General features: G+C 41.6%; 2 protein-coding genes across 2 annotated transcripts in view; both read right to left on the bottom strand.

The window, feature by feature from the left end:
• Positions 1 to 11,822: 11,822 nt before the first annotated feature.
• Positions 11,823 to 16,351, bottom strand: tmem236 (transmembrane protein 236). The gene is made up of 4 exons (XM_046409139.1): positions 15,407 to 16,351; positions 14,659 to 14,731; positions 13,710 to 13,833; positions 11,823 to 12,548 (listed from the first exon to the last, which is right to left on the bottom strand). The coding sequence occupies exons 1-4, from the start codon at positions 15,658 to 15,660 to the stop codon at positions 11,926 to 11,928; spliced, it is 1,074 nt and encodes a 357-aa protein (XP_046265095.1). The 5' UTR covers positions 15,661 to 16,351; the 3' UTR covers positions 11,823 to 11,925.
• A 106-nt stretch (positions 16,352 to 16,457) lies between these two features.
• The window catches only part of LOC124069732 (collectin-12-like), a 44,884-nt gene continuing 41,477 nt past the window's right edge, over positions 16,458 to 19,864 (bottom strand). Inside the window, 1 exon segment of the mRNA XM_046409140.1 lies at positions 16,458 to 19,799. Within this exon segment, the coding sequence (XP_046265096.1) occupies positions 19,568 to 19,799 (232 nt within the window). The 3' untranslated portion in view covers positions 16,458 to 19,567.

Here is a 19,864-nt window from a genome sequence, read left to right on the forward strand (position 1 = left end):
CTCAGGTCACGTCCACATTAAGGCCATGGGGTCTCAAGGCAATGACCACCGCTTTAAATGCAGAAATTAGTTATTTATTCAATTACTGTAAGTACAGTTTTCAGAATCAGAATCAGAATTCCTTTATTAATCCCTGGAGGGAAATTCTTGAAATTTTTGAAATACTGTGTATTTTATCTATTGCTCCCGGGACTTGAGTCCTAATTTCGTACCATAAGCATGGAAATGTGTGAGCTGGTATGACAATAAAAGTTCCTTGATCCTTTTACTCCGCAGAACATATTTTACAGCTGCTATGTCGGATATTTCACATTTTTCATACAAGCTACATGCTAGACTTGGATAATGTGATGCACAACTATGTATTAATACACCAAAGTATACAGGATTACTAATATACATAGTGTATAGCAGTTTTACTTAGCACCACCTCGACCAGCTACAAAATTAAAGGCTCAGGTCACCCAAATCATATATAAAAAAATATTCTCTGGTCTCTAGCTGTGCTGATAGCTTTCAGGAACGTGGGATACAAAGGACATCTTCTGCCTCCAGTCAGTATGATGAGGGTGAATGGGACTTTGCTCGTGTTGCTGTGGAAGTTTAAAAATTCAGCCGTGACATCTGTCTCTAGAAACAGATTTCCTTTAAATAAGCCACAGAACAAGCTGTCAGCAGTTTTCATGGGGACTATTTCTTTCTTTCTACATCTGATATTTCAAAACAAATGTGCCCAGATTAAAAAACACATTTTACTGAAATGAATCTTTGAAAGAGGGACTTTTACTTGTTTGTATTCCTACACTGTGGTGATCTAAATACTTCCTCCATCGCTGTTCTGCCTAAAGGTAAGTAACGCTACATGGTCAATTTGTCTCTGTGACAGGTATCCCAGAGAGCCGGGCAGAGGATGTCAGCAGATGGGTGATACGGGGAGGTACTAAAGTCTCCAAGGAGAGCTTTGGAAGACGAATGCCACAGATGAGAGTGTTACATAAGTGAGAATGGAAATAAAACATGCAGGGCTGGAATCAGCTGGACTGCGCTGTGATAGTGGAGCAAGAAGCTGTGACACTGACCTGTGGGTCACACACATCTGGATCCACAACACACACACACGGGGGCTGTAGATGTGCAAATACACGTCCTTATCAGTATCTCGACTGCTGGAGTGGACATGACCATCCAAGGTGAGACCACCGGGATCATGCCAGACGTGACAGAGAAAATAAAGTCGGTAAATGGAAGGTCCCAGCATTTAGCCCATGACCTGGGATTGAACCGGACTTGGGGCTTTACTAAATCTGTTCCATGACACCTCAAATCTCCTCCAGCAAGAGCCAGCTCTCTTCAAGTGCCAACAAAATGCTTCAGCAGAGTCCCTGCTTACTTTGACTCCCTCTAAGTACATCTGTGAAGTTACATAAGGCGGATGGATCACTCCGGTGCTGCTGAACCGAACTGCGTATGAAACATATGAAGCGGCTGAAACATTCTCCATATGCACTGAGTCATTTACCCACTGTACATTAGTGTTACGCATCCTCCAATATGTGAGCATTTGTTTCTGAACCTGCAAGTGTATACTCATGTATATGTATTTATATTAGAAGCTTTGCATGCTGATAAAAATATTTTTCATTTTGTTTTTCCAGCATAAACATGCACAAAATGTGGTTAGAATAAAAGCAATAAATATCTTGAGTACCAATCCGTGGAACCTGCCACATATTCACATAAAAGACAAACAGCTTTTGTACATACCTCCTTCATTAATGTTCCGGAAAGAAAAAAGAAGAGAGGTGATTTTATAGAACTTTGACCAGTTTCTGAAAACCACTGCTTGTGCTTCAGTTAAAGATGGAGGAGAAAATAATTATGAATATTTCTAAAATAAATACTGCAATAAAAAATTCATGATGGCAGAGACCAAAAAAATGCTTTCTGTTCTAAATATCTGCGTCAGAATTCAACTGATTTGTCAACAATGTTCACATAGTTTCCTCATAAAGTCATTTTCTTTCATAAATAGGAGCGATTATAACATCCTGATGTGGAGCAAAGCAGCATGAGCAGCAGAAGGACTTCATTTCAGGACATAATGTGAATACGACCTCAGAAGGAATGTGGTGTATTTTGAACCATGATGCTCTGGACTGTCAATAGATGATGGCTCTTGACTTGTTTTGGATTATAATAAAGAGAACATACGAATCAAATCATGGACATTTATCGGGACATTTGAATAACTGGTTAAAAATGATGCAAACATCCAATCACCTGATACAGAGATAAACAGTTCAGCTTCTACTGTCGTTACTGCAGAGCCAATATCACACAACGCCGTAAAGAACCCGTCACTCAGCTAACCGCCCCCCCCATGCACGCACACGTGTTCATGTACACATGTGCTCTTACACATACATAAACAAACATCTGTCCCTAAGCTTCTTACAACCAGGATATGTGTGTGTGTGTGTGTGTGTGCTGTCAGGCTGGGGCCAGTAGTACAGAGCAGGGCTGCCAGGGCAGAGATAGATGGCACGCATCATTTCAGGCAAAGCTCCAGACCTTGGCCTTCCACTCTGCCCTCCACTGTGTCCACACAGCTAGAAACCACACATCTGCCCCAAACTAAAAAAAAAACCCCAAAAAAAACAACTCTCATTATTCCTATTATTGCTTTCAACTGAATGCAACCAAAAAAAAAAAAATTCTGTGTTTCAATGTCAGCACATGTTAGCCCTTCCCACTTCACGCTCACTGATTTCAGCCTAATCATCACCTTTTCCCTTTTCGTTAATGCTCTTTTATTTTTCAGCTGGCTGAGCAGGATGGTGTAAAGCAGGCTGGTGCAGAGCGCAGAGGGCTTTAGGATAGTTTTGACCGCACAGCTGTTGGACACATCGAGGCAGATGTGCACAAGAGACAAAGACAATGGTTTTATCTGTTCTGTTCTCTATCTGGAATCCTAAATTAAGCCCACAAAACACGCAACCTTCTGTGGTCTAAAAACAGAGCAATCGTGCTTTGGGTAAGCGTGACACCAAATCACAGTTTGCTGACATTCCAAAGAATACAAATGACGGATTCATTTTAACAAATTACAACCAAATATATAAACACAATCCGAAGCAGAAAAGGCTGGCAGAAATTGAAAAAGGCACTCAAACTGACCTCTTATAATCCAGCACCAGCCTTCCCTCTCCATCCCCCCTTCACTCCTCGCCCCCATCGACCAGCCACAGAGGCGGTACTCACCCAGGAGACATTTTTGTTCTTGGGCACTTTTGACATGGCTTGCGGACTGAGAGGTCAAGACCCCGGCTCCCGAAACACTCGGAGTCCTCACCCTCACACACACACACAGATCCCAGTCCACCTTCAGCAGCAGCAGCAGCCTGCTCGGAGATGGCGATGGGCTTTTCATTTGACGTCCTCCAATGTATTCCCCCTGTGCCAACAACCCTCACCAGATTTACTTCTGCCTGGAGCGTCGCCCTCCAATCACACCCGAGTAAGCATGATCCAAAACTGACTCAAGAAGGAGGTGGAGGAGGCGTGGGAGGAAGAAACAAAGATAGGATAACTCCAAAAGTGCCCATCAGAAGCAGAAACAGACCATGGAGAAAAGTTCTTTCAGTCCTTCACCTGAATCCTCCTCTTCCCTCTCCTTGTCAGTTGCTGTATGCGCTCTTCACTTTCATAAAGCCTGTATGAATATGAAACAAAACATCTGGCTGATGCCCCTCCTCCACGATGCCGGAGGATGGAGCCAACAAACGGCCAGTCCTGCCCTCCTAACATCTGAGAGAAGCTAGACGAGAAGATGGATGGACAGGGGGAGAAGGAAAGGAAGGAAGGGAGGAATATAGTGAGATGGGAGAGAAGAAGGAGAGCAGAGCCAGAGAGATGGAGCGATATTGAGTGTATGAGTGAGGATGGAGGAGGTGGTGGAGGGAGGACAGACGATTGGAGAGGGCCAGTCAGGGCACAGCGGGCTGACACAGATTGGAGGGCAGGTTACTGATCCCTAACATGAGATTAAAAAAATAAACACGTTACATTGAATTGGTTGTTGTGGAATACAGAGCATTTCACCATAACGTGCCCTTTAATTTCCCAAAGACAGAAATGAGAAAGAGAAAGAGACAACGTGCACATTTGGAAACACAATCACAAAGAGTATGCAATACTCTTACACTGATTGTGTTTCAGTTCAGGTCATCTGTATGTTTTTGATTGTAATCGCACTGCTGAGCACCACAACAGTGATTGGTCAGAGAGAGAGAGACAGAAAAAGAGACTGATGGTATTATAGATGAATGTCTCCTCTCTGCCAATCCCAAATCCCACACTCGGCTTTAACATGAGTCCTTTCTGCAGTCACAGTGTCCTGAATATACTGTACGCTCAGCAAATGTAAAATGTAAATTAGTATTTAAAAGAGTAGTTTAACAGTTTGGGAAACTGTGTTATTACTGCATCTGTCTTCACAAGAGTGAGATGAGAAGATGGATACTGTACACTGAAAAGCTAGCTTGCCAGGCTAAAGTTGAAAAAGTGTACACACTGATAATCAAAGTAATCTGAAATCAACAGGTTTCGGCTTTTAAAGGATTTAAATTCCACCATAAACTATAAATAAAATATTTGAAGATGAGGAGAAGATGCGAGTAAGATTGGTAAAGCCATCTCGGTAATCAAATCCAATGAAGATCAGTAGCGTCAACCTAAATTTCCCTCTAAATTTCAACGTTGGCTGACTCTGATATCCAGCAGTGGCGTTACATTGGTGTCAATCCTTAACTGTTTTGTTAAATAACCTCCACACAAAGTAGTTAGCTAATGACATGCTAACTGTAGGCTTTGCAAGTAATGCAAACCTACTAGTGTAAGCAGCTGGCTAACCAGGCATGCTAACATTAGCATCTTAGAGCAGGAACACACACAGTTTAATATCATTCCTTACACCATTGCTCTTGTGCTTTTGGTTTTGGAAAGACAAAAAGAGTAGACAAGGCCCCCAAACTATTTAAATGCACAGGTCAGTGTCTCTAACGACCACCTCGTGCACACTTCTTCTGCATGGAGAAATTCAAAGTTTGGCAAGCCTGTGGTGTATGGTTATGGTTGCTAAGCTATAGTTTAGTGAACAAACAGTTATTGTTTTTACATCTCAGCCAATCAATGCACAAATGTTATGCCAATTTGAATGTGTTAACTGGACAATAAATCATGTGCAATAAATGGGACAAATGGTCACACCAGACCTGCAATAATACATGTGTAGTAATAATTGTGCAATAATCCTTACTCATGTAACACTACTACTAGGATCAGTACATACATACTTAGTTGTTTCCTGAAACAAATCAGTACAATAATCAATTCATCCACTAATCATAACTTGAGGAACTCTAGTGTGAATAGTATTTTTCTTTTTTGTACTGTGTACAGCTGCAGGTACTTGTTTCCTATGTATTTATTCTTTTGAATGCTCATCCTTCCCTTATTCTTGCATGCTTTGCACTCTCTATATCCTGTTTGCTGCTGTAACACTGTAATTTCCCAGTGATGGGACTAATAAAGGTTTATCTTATCTTATTTTATTTTATCTTAATCAATCAATTTAGATGTATTTCTGAACTTCAGGCAGAGCCAGGCTAGCTGTTTCTCCCTGCTTCCACTTTTTATGCTAAGCTAGGCTAATTGCTTCTTTGCTCCAGACAATATACGTGAGAAGTATCAATCTACTCTTGGAAAGGAAGATAATTTTTGACAAAATGTTTGACTGTTCCTTAACGTGCAAAAGGCATTAAAATTAACAGACTGTAGTTTAATTACTTTTATCCAAATGATGACAGGAAACAGATTACAACCTAAAGTCCCTATTCTAGTCAGAAACAGTATATTTAATTCAGGAACTGCAAAAGCATCCATTTATCTATTTTTTTTTCAACTTTAACATTTGAAGTCTAAACTGCAATTCTATTGAAAAAAAAAAAATACAGAAATGGCTGAGACTGAGCAGCTTTTTCGGTCCTACACAGATACTCTCTCTGTGATCTACAATCCTATCGCCTCCAGTGAGGTAGGAAATAGCAGTGTGAGTGTGGAGACAAGTCAATACTGAGCCTGCAGCGTGTTTAACAAGTCCACAAGATTTTGATTCAGCATTTTAATCAATGCCCACCTCAGCATCGTATGGATCTGTGCTCCTTATAGATTCACCTCAACAGAAGTAGGCTACAGGAGGAAAGGCATCACAACTACCTCTGCAGTATAAAAAATTCAAGACAACACGTTGCATCCTGCACATGAACTAAAACTGGAGGCAGAAACGTGGTACAATCAGAGATGTCCAAAAACACTGAAAGTAAAGGAATGAGAAGTAGTTTATTTCCCGTAAATGAATAAAAACTTGGCAGGCTATTGCAGTCTGTGGGAATATGGACATTGTTTTACTTGTATCCTCTTTGAATATACATTTCAGTAATTAGCTTTTAAAAATTGTGAGAGAAATGGAGGAAGAAGAGCAACTCTGCTGAAAATCACACGAATTAAATACTTCCCTGGGTGATGTTATGTGTTTATTTTGAATTTTTTGTCCAACAGAGTGACCTATGACAGAACATACACCCACACACACAAACCCACACACACACCACACTGTAATAGTAATAAGAAAAATGTTAAATACCCGATCTGATAAGCAGCTTTTTTTTCTTCTTCTTCTCCTGTTTTTTTTTTTTTTTGTTTATGATCCACTAAATCAAAAATATGTCTATTTGCAAAAAAGAGTCACGTTCCCTAATCAGACTGTTTCATCTGCATTGCTTTTGGAAGCATGATGAGATTATTATTTCATAATACAGAAGCAGAGATTAGAGAAAAATCTTTTTAAAAACTTAACGGATGGTAAAACATTATCATTTTCCAATTTAATTAGTCATTTTTTAACTCCCTCATTTATTTTCCGACTCCCTTGACCTCTGTCCTAAACCAACTTGTGACTTACATGGATTTATTTAATCCCACGGACAACTTTGTAGTCTGCAGCACAACATAATGTGTGTTGAGTGGAAAATAACAGAAGAGTAATGCTGCTGAATGCATCTAAATGCATTTCCTAGATTTTTCTTTTTAGGTCGTTGATTTACAACGCATGTTCTTGGCTCAGGGATTTTATTGTCACTGTTGTAGCCACACAGAATCAATGACACAACACTGAATGTGGGCTCCAGGTCCCACTTCATGATGTGCCGCTGCTTTCACACCTGTGTGGCTTTCTTTCCTGGTTTGTTGCTGAGGTGGGCACACGTTGCACTCAGCAGCACAGATTGTGGTAATCTGTGAGGCTCTGCGCTGACAGCCTATTGAGTGTTGAGGGCTGACAGTAAGCCTATTTCATGTAGGAATGTGGTTACGATAGGTTCCTCTGCAGTCAGCGCCATCACACAATGCACAGCTCTCAGACTCTACAGTATCGGCCGCTACAGGACTTAGTAGAGGTTGGGTCAGACACATGAAGAGAAGAAATCAACAATGACTATGGTGATGAAGCAGCAAACAGACTGGAAGAAAGACTTACAGAGAGGACAGCCACAAAAGGAAGAGAGTTAGTGGAAAGAAGAAATAAACAGGTGGAGGAGAGGGGTGCTCTGTGTCATTGAGAGGACACTAAAACCTGGCCTGTAATGAGATAACTGCACCTGTCTGTCCTACCCCCCACTCACTTCCTCCTTCAGACGGCTCGGACAGGACAGATGATGCGTGGAGCTCCAGCTCCTCTACGCCCACTTTCATGTATTTGACATCATCTTATTGCTGGTATGTTAAAACAAAAAAACAAAAAACAAAACAAAACATAAATTGTTCACTTCTTCAGTGATGAAATCAAACTGGCGTCTCACAGTGAAAAACAAACCAGATGGTAAAAGTTTAAGGTAATGTTTTCATGGAGTGGGATCAGTACAGTGAGCTGTTTGACAAAGCTGCCGTCTGTCCTGATAAACTGCAGCCCAGCTGATAACTCAGTAGTGAACACCTTAGCAGCAGATAACAGGTTGTGAGACACACACACTCACTCACACTCACTGCTGCTGGTAGCTATAAATGTGAATGAATCATCAGTACTATTTGTGAAAGTACACGGTGACCAGTGACAACACATACAATAGTATATATGCAGTACGCACAAATCTGCATGGCTCATGTATCACCCCCACTCTCTTCCACATGACAGCTCCACTGTTGCTAAGGGATCAAAAACAGGGGGATGGATGCTGCAAGTGATGCTCACTTACATAGGTGGACTGCACTCTCCGCCAGTGTCCCAGCCCACAGCAATACATCAAGACATCCAGTGGGGGGAGGAGGAGGGGACAGGCTGAATGAGCCTCCGGGATGGGTCGTCTCAGGCCAGGCTCACACTCAGGCTCCTCATGGCACAGGTTATCCACCTGATCGCCAGCTTCTCAGCAAACTGAGGATCCCACACAAAGAAAAAGACTCGTATGTCCACAGGCTCTCGCAGGGCGTGGGGATCACCTGGGGGTTCAAAGACTGGTCCTTTTAAAAAGTTACGTCCTCAGATGTGTCCAGGTGATCCGAATGGCACAGGCATCTCACAGAATCCTGTGAAAGTCCTGCACTCCGAGGGGATCCGGTCTTTCCCGCATCCAGCGACTGTCCTGGGGACCAGTGTGATGTGCTGAGGAGTGTGTGAGGTTCGTATGTCCTCTTGTGTTAATGCATGTGTCTTCTCACCTCATCTGAGAAGGACAGGTGGTTCATCTGCCATCCTGTGTTTATTTACCCTCCCACTACTCCACCTCAGCCCGCTCTCTCTCTCTGTCCCCACTCACCCTCCCGAAAAAGAACCTTCCCTTCCAGCCTCTCCGGGCTTAAGCTCCCCAAATATTCTTGCAACAAAAACTAAATGTCATTTTCTTGTGTGTGTGTGTGTGTGTCCCTCTCTCACTGCTCTCTAGTCTAGCCGGATTTATCCAATCAGAGCTCTCGCATCACTCCACATCCATCTTGTCCGTATCCCTGTCTATCCCTTGCTTTTTAGCCCACCCTGGAAGTCCAGATTCAGAGATTTTCAGGTTCTGTGCAATTCCTGTTTCTTCCTCCTCAGAAATCCCAGCCTTAAAGCTCCTCCTCCAGGATCTCTGCCTCTCACTCCACCACGGTGCTTCCCTCTCTCAAGGGTCCTCTCTCATCAGGAGCGTTCCTGCTTACCTGAGTCACTCCTTGCACTCCTGTTGTGACTGTGTATGCACGTGTGTGTGAGCGTGTGTGTGTGTGAGCGTGTGTGTGTGTGTGTGTGGAGGCTGCAGCTGAAGCTCACCGCTCTCCCTCTCCCTCTGTTGCCATGCTAGAGCAGGTAACATTCGGCTAGCGCAGGAGACACACAGCCTGAATTCAAATGCGCCTCCAGCCGCTCGGATTTACAAAGCCTCCACCCATCCTTAACAGCACCCCCCCACCACCATCTCTCCCTCCTGACTCTGTCACTCCCTCCACCCCCTATCTCATTCTCTTCATCTCTCCTCATCCACCCTCCACTGTTGCTTCCTTTTGTGTCATCTCTCCTCTCTGCTGTCGCGCTCTTTCTTGTTTTTTTATGTTACATCGAGAGTGAGATGAGGAGACACTGAGGATAATTCTGTTACTGCTCAACGCTGCAAAAATCAAAATGGAAAAAAAGGAGAAAATATCCATCTGTTCAAGCTGCCGGTAATTTAGTCCAAAAACTAAATTACTGAGTCTTTCTCGTGCAGTGAGAGTATTTCAGCCTTTTTCCAAAAGATTGTTTATAAAAGTACAGTGAAGACTCTGTCACTGTTTTTAGGCTAAATTCAAGAATAGTAGGAGTCAGCAGCCACTCCAGGGGCTGTTTGAGGCTGTACTTATGCATAGTGTTTACAAATCTGCATACCATCTTAGTTAGCTAGCAACAAAAGGAATTTGCAGGTGAGACTGATGGAGTTTGACTAGTTTTGCGAGTTCTTGTCATTAAAAACCAAACCGTCCTCCAACCTGTCATTCTATTTTCACGTTAATGTTTCTACAATGTTTTACAACAATCAATCCAATAATTGCTGAAAAATGTCAGTTTGGACCAAACTGGTGGTCAAGACTAAATTAAAAAGATGTAATTGAAAAATTCAAAGTTTTTAAATCCCCTGCGGAAAATACTTAAATTACTCTGAAAATGTGGTGAGGTAATCTCATTGCACTGCCAGATGTTTTCACCTGATTTCATTTTAATATAACAAAAAAAACTGAGATTTTTGCATGCTGAATATTAAGCTACAACTGGATGAATTAATGCAAAGCTTCTCCAAGCCTGCATGAAATGTTCATTTGATGACCAAAAAAGAAAAAAAAAAGAAAAGAAAGTCTCTGCCTACAGAAGTCTCTGTAGCTGAATGTGGATCCTACAGCTTCAGATAAAGAGGAATAGATGCAGGCTGTTGCTTTTTTCCTTTGATCATTCAGAGCATTTATTCTGTGTCACGGGAATAAAGAGGAAGTGCTCTGCAGTCTGCCAACACGACACACTGTAAGGCCACTCTAACTCAAGCTGCACTAATGCTTTCTTGCAGATTATAGTATGAATCACTAAGGAGGAGGATGATCGTGGCTATAGGGAAATTAAGGGGAAGTTAATTTTAGTTTTCATAGCAGTAAATGAAAGCAGGCCAGCTCTGGTCCCTCCCTGTGAGTTACAGCAGATTGTCTAGTGTCCTGTCACCTGCCGTGTATATTATTAATAATGCCTCGAACAAATCTTCCCTCTCAGTGTGGAAATGCACGTCAAGCTCTTATAAATTTCTGCTGCAGATTCGTTTAATTTGTCATCACAGATCCAGCAGGATGTTTGCTGCTATTTTTCAAATTCCTTCATTTTTAATCGTGTTTATTTATTTATTTTCTGAGAGACAGCCCTGGCTCGTCCATCAGACGGACAAAGACCAAAGACTCCTTTGGGTATAATTCTGTCAGACTTGTGCGGGTGGAGGACTACACCAGCATCTCTCTGTGGTGTCACTGTGGTCTTCTACATCCGCACACACACACACACACACTCACACGCATGGACATACATCAAGGTTACAAAACGCAGAATTATATGAGCATGAAAGAACATAAACCAGCAAGACGAGGGTGAGATGCCAATTTGCAACAGCCAAGGACAAAGCAAAGAATTAGAAGCTGCAAGACACACAGAAAATCTTTATATCTGCTGCTGCTGCTGGTCCTGTGATAGAACCATCAGAGACTGAAATTTTTATACGATCATGTCACACGCAGTCACTATTTATTATATGCTTAATGTAAAGTGCTCTTGTTAATGTTGGTATATTATGACCCCTTTTTAGTAGAGAAGCCTAACCAGGGTTCATGTGTTGTAATATCTCAGAATAATACCTTGTAATTTGACAGAGCACTTTCTGTTAAGATGAAAATATTGTCAAAATGTATACACCAGTGTTTAAACAATAAAGGACTTTTATTTAACATAGCAAAGGTTATCTGAAATTGTTTAAAATCGTTAACAACAAATATGTTTTCATCACTCTTTGATAAAAAAAATGAAGCAGTAAACATAACATCAGCATCAGTATCAATAAATACATTTGGATTCAAATATGTCACAGATGGCTTTCTGTACACTCCAACCTGCACACATTTTGTTTTTTTTTTGTTTGAAAATCCAGAAACATTTTCACACTTTGATTTGGATGAATGACCTTACGAGAAACATTTGCAGTAATCACAATTCAGAGCATGTTGTGCTTCATCACCATGTTTCTCTGGTGCTGCTCCCTTCGCATAAACATACCAACTGTTCAGCCATCCCGAAGCAAAGATGAATCCTTCATTCACAACAGAATGTGCTACTCCTCCTCAAAACATGCTCTGCCTTTTGAAAATCCTCAGCCTGCTCAGGAATGTGAAGTAGATGAAGGTCACGCTCACCAGCACGTTTTTCAACGGGTACAACACAGGAGTTACTAAACCAAACACAACAATCAGAGCCACTCGAATGATAAAGAAAGGAAGGTCCTGCAGAGCAAATCCAGCAGAGGACAATAAAGGGTTGTTAGGAGCGATGGCTACACGGAGTGTAGACATGAAGGCAAGGATGTAGACGGGGAACACCCAGACTGAGTAGAAGACCGACGGCTCTCCTGCCACTCTCACCAACTCCACAGTGTCTAGCCAGAACATGAAGCTATCCACGAACACCTCTGCTCTTCCATCCCTCCTCCACAGGAAGCCCACGTGACCCGAGTAGGATCGGGGGCGTGAGGATAGCGAGTACAGGTAGGCAGTGCTGGTTGAGCGACCAGGTGAGCCTGCAAGGTCCTGCCATCTGTCTGAGGTGCTCCCATTCCCGACCTCCGGGTGGCCCTGGGTCAACCCATTCTGACCATCATCAGTGCGCAGCTGGCTGCTTACGGTGGTCACGTGTTTCACCTGAGTGAGGACGGGGCCTGACATGTCAAGGTCGAGATCCACATTGTCTGCTGCAGGAGACAAGAGCACACACAACATCGGCTGTTATAGCACACATCATGTATAGGAGAGGACTTTTCCTGAGGTCCGGCCAAGGTCAACATCTTTGGTCATTGTAGACTAAAACAGTTTCAGCAAGACAGAACACAGTGACCTTCGTGGATGGAGGTTGTATTGGGGTGCATTAGCGTTAATCAGGTGTATGGCTGTGTATTATTAGTCTATCATTTGGAATGACTCTCACTTTTTTCATACTGAGGTCTTGATCTTTAACATATGGAGCCAAAGAAGACCCAAACACTCAGCTATGGGTCTTCTTTGGCTCGATACGTAGTGAACTGGGGCATCGGCAGAGCGGTTCATCCACTGATCACAGGTCAGCGATGAGACCCCCAGCTCCTCCTGGCCACATGCCTAAGTGTCCGACACTGAGCACAGTTTTGCTCCAGATGGTCAGATGGTAGCTCACTGTAATCAGTGTATGACAGTGTGTGTGTGTGTGTGCATCAGTGAGTCAATAAGAAGCAAGTTATAAAGCTCTTTGGATAAGTGCTATTTTAGCCAAAAGCGTATTGCTTTAATCTTTTAAATTGAAGACTTTAGCGACAAACAAAAGGATTCTTATAAAATTCTGAAATTGTCTTGGTCTTTCATTTAGCACTTTTTTTTTTTTTTTTTTAAAACTTTTTTACTTAGTGACTTATTGTGGCCACCTGACAACAAATACATACGAAACAGCAAAAGTTACAAGTGGTAGATAAACTAAAAATCAAATTAAAGAGGCATTAGAGGATCTGGGTGGTTGATTGCCAAACGGGTTGCTTTTAAAGTGACACCTGTGATGAGTCACACCTTTTTCACAGCAGACGATGTGACTTGTTACAGTAAGAAAAGCACGGGTGTTACTCAGAATATCAACAGCTACATAAATGACTCAGAACATTAACAGCTACTTATGGAATCTGTTTTGTAAGCCACAACATGCCAGCGTGCACAACATCAGGACCCTAAAACTGAAGCAGCTAAATGGCATTCACTCATAATTAATTTTATTATTTACACCTCTGCTTTTCCTGCTGCCATACATCAAAACGTCTACCTTCGATTATCCAGCAGGACAAACAAACAAACAATGTAAAACATTTAATAATGCAAACAACTTGGAGACTTACACCGTCCAAGGAGGTTGCAGGGACGAACCCTCTCTATGATATCCACACAGATGAGGGAGGAAAGCACCAAGGAAACAGGCAACTCTGTGAAATGGTCCAACCTGTGTCCTTTGTCCACCTGCACCTACAGTACAAATGATAACATTACAAATAAATGTGAATTGAATAGCTGAAAGAACCGACCTGCCACTTAGAAATCATGAGGGATGAAGCAGGAAGAAACTAAATCGAAACTCTTCATTATGGGGGCTGACTGCACTGAGAGAGAAGAGCTCCTGCATTCCAAGTTTTATGAAGCCATCCCATTTTATTGCCCCATCACTATGGACATTAAGTTGCTGCTCAACACCCTTAACACACGATTAAGGAATATTAAATGTAAGAATATGTCGGACAAGCCTCTGTGGCCAGATTCTCTTATTTATGTCCTTGCTTTGTCTCGGAACAGTCAGGTGGCACATCGATATAAGATTTTCTGAGAGTGGTCAGTGGTATTAAAGTTTGGGTTAATGGTCAATCTGTTATGTTCGCTGCTGGTTACTGAATACCCCAGATGGAGGGTTCAGCCTCGTGATGGTGGACACATTTCCTCTGCCTTTCTGTTTTTACTTGTGACGGTGCCAAAGTCCGTCTCGGTACGGGGTGAGAAAATGTTTGGATGCAACTTCAGAAAGCCAACTCCCAAGAGGGACTAAGTAGACCTGGTGACAGGTGATCTTTTTCTTTCTCTGTGGTGCAATGTGCCGTGTCAACCGTCACTCAGTGAATAATTATAATGCTCTAAACACATCTCCTCACACAAAGGGGGTCATAAAACGAGCTTGTGCCACAAATGGACTGTTAACAACAACAAAAAACCGCCTTCTCAAGGACCCTGCTGGAGCATGACCGAACGAAACGTCAACAGGTGCTTCTCAGTGACAAGAACAATCAGTCTCGACGACATTACCTTGGAGCTGGCTATTAAAATAGCAAAACACGGTAATGTACACAGGATGATGTACGCCAGCGCTGTTGGTCTCCTGAAAAACAAAACAGGATGTTTTGAATAACGATCAAACCAACATGTTGTCTACTTGTCCTTGTAATTGATCTTATTTTTGGTGCAATCGTGTCATTGCCAGACTGACATTGTTCCAGATATACTCACTCACGTGCTATAATTAATAGACACACAAGTACTCCACTACACTTCAGAGCTCATGACATTATCTGACATATAAAGTTAATTGTTTCTAGCTAGAATTATGGAATAAAGAAAAATAAAAAGCTGGTGCAGTAGTAAAGACCAGCCATAAAATCAAAGTAACAAAGTGATGTCCAGCTCAAGTTTGCTAAGCCAACACAGCGAGGCTGCATTTTATTGCTTATGAATTAAACTTAATTTTTTTTTTTTTTAGTAAAAGGTAGTTATTTCAATTTTACGTTAGACACTTGAAGTATCTATTTCTAATAATACGTCTGCATACGGGACTTATTTGTAGCAACATTATTGCTTTTACATAGGAGCCTCAGTTTTTCCACACACTACGTTTCTCTCCTCATCAGGCCAATTTTACGTGGCCCAAACCTCCAAAGTGACCACAGCGGCTCGCGTTTTAGTCATTTTGACTTTGTTCACGTTTGTTGTACTTAAGGTCATTTATCTGGTACATGTAGATACTGAATCACCTTCACACCGACTGAGCTGTACTTACCATTGTGTGATCTCTGAGATGAGTCTTTGCCGCTTCAGGATCAGGTATTTCAGAGGAACCCACACCAGCAGGGTCACGGAGGTCACATAGGCAATGGAGACTGCCACCACGAGCCAGTAGGCGGTTAGACTACGTCCTTTCACATCACTTATGAGGCCGGCAAACCTCTCCATGATAACAAAGATCGGCACGATCAGGGCTGCAAACTGCAGCACCTCATACAGGATGAGTTTGAGCGTCTTACCCGAGGTCATGGTCTCTGAGCACCAGTTTCTGGTCTGAACTTGGAGCGAGAGACTTTGACAGTCATCTCTCACAAAAACGAGCCAGTCGAGCCGTTGGACTCTGCACACTGACAATGCTTACACTGCACTGGAGGCTGTATTCTTTTATTGCTGAGGTAATGAGGTGGTCATGCTCGCCTTTTTATGGGCACAAAGAAGAGCACTCCTATGCCATAATTTCAAGGAGAAAATTACACTGAAACCACAGCTCAACTGTACACAAGGTCTGCAAAGAGCACTAGATTGCACTGACACCGGTGTCGGTTTTCTTTTGGACGAACAAAAAAGATAAAGACAACTGGAAATACTCGAGTTGAAATATTGGAATACACAAACTTTCTGTAATAATGCAACTAAATTAAAAATGTAATGTGAAGTCAGAAAATTCCCTGCCACTCTATAGCTGCTAAAGAAAAAAAATCTTCTGTTGGGTTCACTTTACAAATTTATCTCAAAATAAACTGATCTCCATCTAGTGGCGAGGCAGAGGACGATTTTCAAAGCTCCCGGAAATTTGGTTTCATGCAGCAGGTATGAAGCTACGTTTTTGTTCAGTCTGTTGCTTCAATTAATTATGGATTATTTCATTTCAGTGTGTGTTCATGTAGCGGGTCATCACTCAGAGTGAAAGCAGACTGAGCCTTTAAAATCTCCTGAAAATGTGTCTCATCAGCAAAAACTCTTTGCAAAGTTACATACAACTAAATAAAAACACATTCCAGTTGTCTACAAAGCACTCTAAAAAAAGAAAACAAGGCCATATGAAATATTCTGTACATTTGGCCTGGTTTTATTGTGAATACCAATTAATAAGTATGGTTAAAAGAATACATACAAACAGCAGGGTACAAGTTTAGACAGAAACTTTACAATAAAGATGTTGTTTTAAAACTTAAAAACAGGCAGCATCTCAATCCTGTGCAATAAACTTACATCGGGGCTGCAGTCCAACACTGTGGTGCAACAAGATGTTTAGAATCAACTGGCTCCTGGTCTCGTAGTCCCAAAATAGCTGCTACTTTTTAATTTATTTATTTTTTTTCCAGCCCTCTTACATCCCATGGGTCAAAACTATTTCACTCTTGCGGTTAGCTGATGTCAGCAAAAAAAAAAAAAACAAAAACAAAAAAAAAATTACATTAATATGCTAAAGATTAAGTTCTGGAGAATAAAACAGCCTCTTGTTTGCAAAGTACCAGGTACCAGAAAACATGGATTGTTTTATATGTTAAAGGGGGCACAGGGGACAGCAAGGGGCAAATTTGAAACATCTCAGGAGAAGCTGAAATGATCAACACACCAATTTCCCTGCAACTGCAAAATCTAGTTTCACACATATAAAACTGCTTGTAATTCCTTCATGTAGCATCATTCAAGATTACACAACAACGGATAAGCTTCTATGCAATCCAATCAGCATTTGTAAACATCAACTCTTTCCCAAAGACTTTTAACATGTAGTGTAAGTATGAAGTGAGAAGTATGTAAAGTACGGTACAATATTTGGATCTTAAATGCCTCAAAGAGTCGCTGTAAATGATAGCTTAGTGAGACCTCGGGAAAGACGTGTTTATAAATCCTGACTGCACTTTCCAGAATCGTAGGAATCGTATTTCAGTTCTGCTTCAGGTAGAATTTGTTTTAGTGTTAGACGGCTCCGAGAGAGGACAAGCTGGAGATTCATGGGGAGGTTCGATCAGTTTTCTTCACATTACCATTTGACCCTACAGTACAATAAGCATGTATCAAACACAGAGAGAAAAGTCCATGTTCTCATGTGAGCGATTTAAATATACAACTAAGTCAGGCAGAATATCACGTCCTGCCTTTCTCTGAATACATACATCCTGCACTGTTTCTCCATTTAAAATAGCATAACAATAATCAAAACATAAATTAAAACACACTACAAAAAAAAAAGCATATTTATTTTTCAACACTGACTAAAGAGTTGCTTTAAAGACACTGAGGACGTTCAAAGAGTTCGCCCCGTTAGTAGCCAAGCGTGTGGTACGAGTTTGTTAGTACAGCCCCTGAACTGAGACGGACCAAACCCTACAACCACCAGCAACGATCTCGAGCTGCTCATTTTGTAAAGGAAAACTCTGCAGTATGAAGTAAGGAGTCAATTATGTAAAGAAAAGAAAAAAACAAAAAAAACAAAACAAAACATATCTTGTTTTCTGGCATGTGAGCATTTTTTTCAGTTTGTTCTCTTTGGCTTTTACACCTTAAATTCAGCAGGGACATCATGGCTGCAGAGTTCACCTTAAAGGCTGAGAGAAACACCTGGAGCTGTGCTAACATACAGCCCACCCATGATGAGGTCTTCATGTGGCTCCACTACTTAGTTCATACAGTATATACAAGAGTCATGTGCATGCTTAAGTTATTCTGGTTTCTTTTCCCTCCAAAAAACAGCAAAAATAATAATAAAAAAAAAAAACAAAGTGGCTTCAGTTTTCAATACTTCTAAAAGTTGACAACATGTACAGGATGTGTTAAACTAACGTTTTCAACATCGTTAAAAGTCTTTTTCCTAGTTAAAGCAAAAAAGGATGAAAGGTAAATGTGAGTCGACGCCATCTTTGCTTTGTGACGTGGTTAGCGGTTGGCTTGAGTGGGTCGGAGGGCTGTGGTGTGCTGTGGATTTCTCTACGTTAGTGTGTGGGTTAAAGTAAATTAACACATACTGCTGAGGATGTGAGAATCAACTGCTGTAATTATTTGTGTGTGTGTGTGTACGTCCACTACGGTACACCTGCCTGTAGTGTGTCTACATATTGTTTGTTTTTGTGTGTGTGTGTGTGTGTGTAGCTCCACTGTGCATGTTGAAGGAACGCATGTGTGAATTTCACACTTGATCAAATAGTAATTGTATATATGTTTTGTGTTTAGGTTGCAGTGACTTCTGTTACACTTGTTTTCTTTTTGGTAACGCCTAATTTAAAGAGTCTGAGTAATTTCCAGGGAAGTTTCCATGGTATTATGATTTGATACTAATAAGTAAATTATAAGAGTTAAATTCACTTCCAGTTAAATAATCCAAATTAATGGGTCATGCGGGTGTCACCCGCAAAGGCTTAAACCAGTACATCGAAGTCTGACTTAACATCCAAATACATGCCCACTATGAAGAATAACGTTTCCACTGATAAATGACTGATGTATTAATATTTACTTGGGTTCAAATTAAGCTTCTCTTTGAAGGTAAGTACTCTGTAAAACATTTAAATATTCACCTCACCTACAGTCTAAATAAAAGAACTTCCCATCTCCTTTGTCTCCTCCCACGAAACTTCCTTGGAAATTATTTAAAATTACACACCCATAAAATAAAGCATTACCACAATTAATTTGTGAATAGTCCTGTTATAAAAAGGAAGCAAAACAGGTCAGGTCTCGTACATGAAAATGCATATATTGCTATCAGATCTAGATTTGGAAGTGATCAGGCTTACAAGAAGACTGAAACTTAAATAAGTACAACAGATGATCACAGTGTGACTGAAAGCTCCTCCATGTCCTCACAGCCACGTGGTGTAAAAGACATGAAGGAGGAGAGTGTAAATGAAGAATAATAAATTATTAAATACAGTCCTAAAAGAACACAGTGTCCATTTACAGACCACGTGTGGCTTGGAGTGAGCCGCTCAAACCCTCATGATCACTTCTAAACCCGGAGTGAGAAGCGTAACTGTATATTCATTCAGATTTAATAGTGTCAAATGCCAAGGTTAGTCTACTCTATTTGAATCTCTCCATCCATCTGGTGATAAAACTAATCATAAGATCATAAAAGAATTTTTCTACGACCACTATCTGATCAGGTCTGGTGTCGGTGTACGCATGTGGATTACAGTGAGCTCGGGGGGCCCTATAGCAAGGCTTTCTCTGAGTAAGGAGCCTGTGAGATGTCTGAGGAAGGTGCTATGCTCGGGCCAGACGGCGCGCTGTAGTTTGGCGTCTGCGTCATGCCTGCGGGAGTTGTGCCTGGGACGGGACCAGGGGCGGTTGTGGGGTTCTGGTAGGACTGAACGTCTGCTGGGGCCATGCTGCCTGGAGCTGCAGTGTATACTGGCGGCTGGCCCATGTACATATGAACGTCACTACGGAAAAGAGTGAAACAACTTTCATTACAAGAAGGAAGCATTTATTAGCAGGCTGAAGGTTT

The sequence above is a fragment of the Scatophagus argus genome, chromosome 13 (assembly GCF_020382885.2).
Source record: "Scatophagus argus isolate fScaArg1 chromosome 13, fScaArg1.pri, whole genome shotgun sequence".
Lineage (NCBI taxonomy): Eukaryota > Metazoa > Chordata > Actinopteri > Scatophagidae > Scatophagus > Scatophagus argus.

What these genes read in the sequence shown, in the direction of transcription:
- tmem236 (XM_046409139.1), bottom strand. Translation starts at nt 15,660, where the DNA reads ATGACCTCGGGTAAGACGCTCAAACTCATCCTGTATGAGGTGCTGCAG. An exon ending in ATCTCAGAGATCACACAATG is followed by an intron (nt 14,732 to 15,406) that starts GTAAGTACAGCT and finishes TTTGTTTTTCAG; the next exon opens with GAGACCAACAGCGCTGGCGT. An exon ending in TTTTAATAGCCAGCTCCAAG is followed by an intron (nt 13,834 to 14,658) that starts GTAATGTCGTCG and finishes TTTGTACTGTAG; the next exon opens with GTGCAGGTGGACAAAGGACA.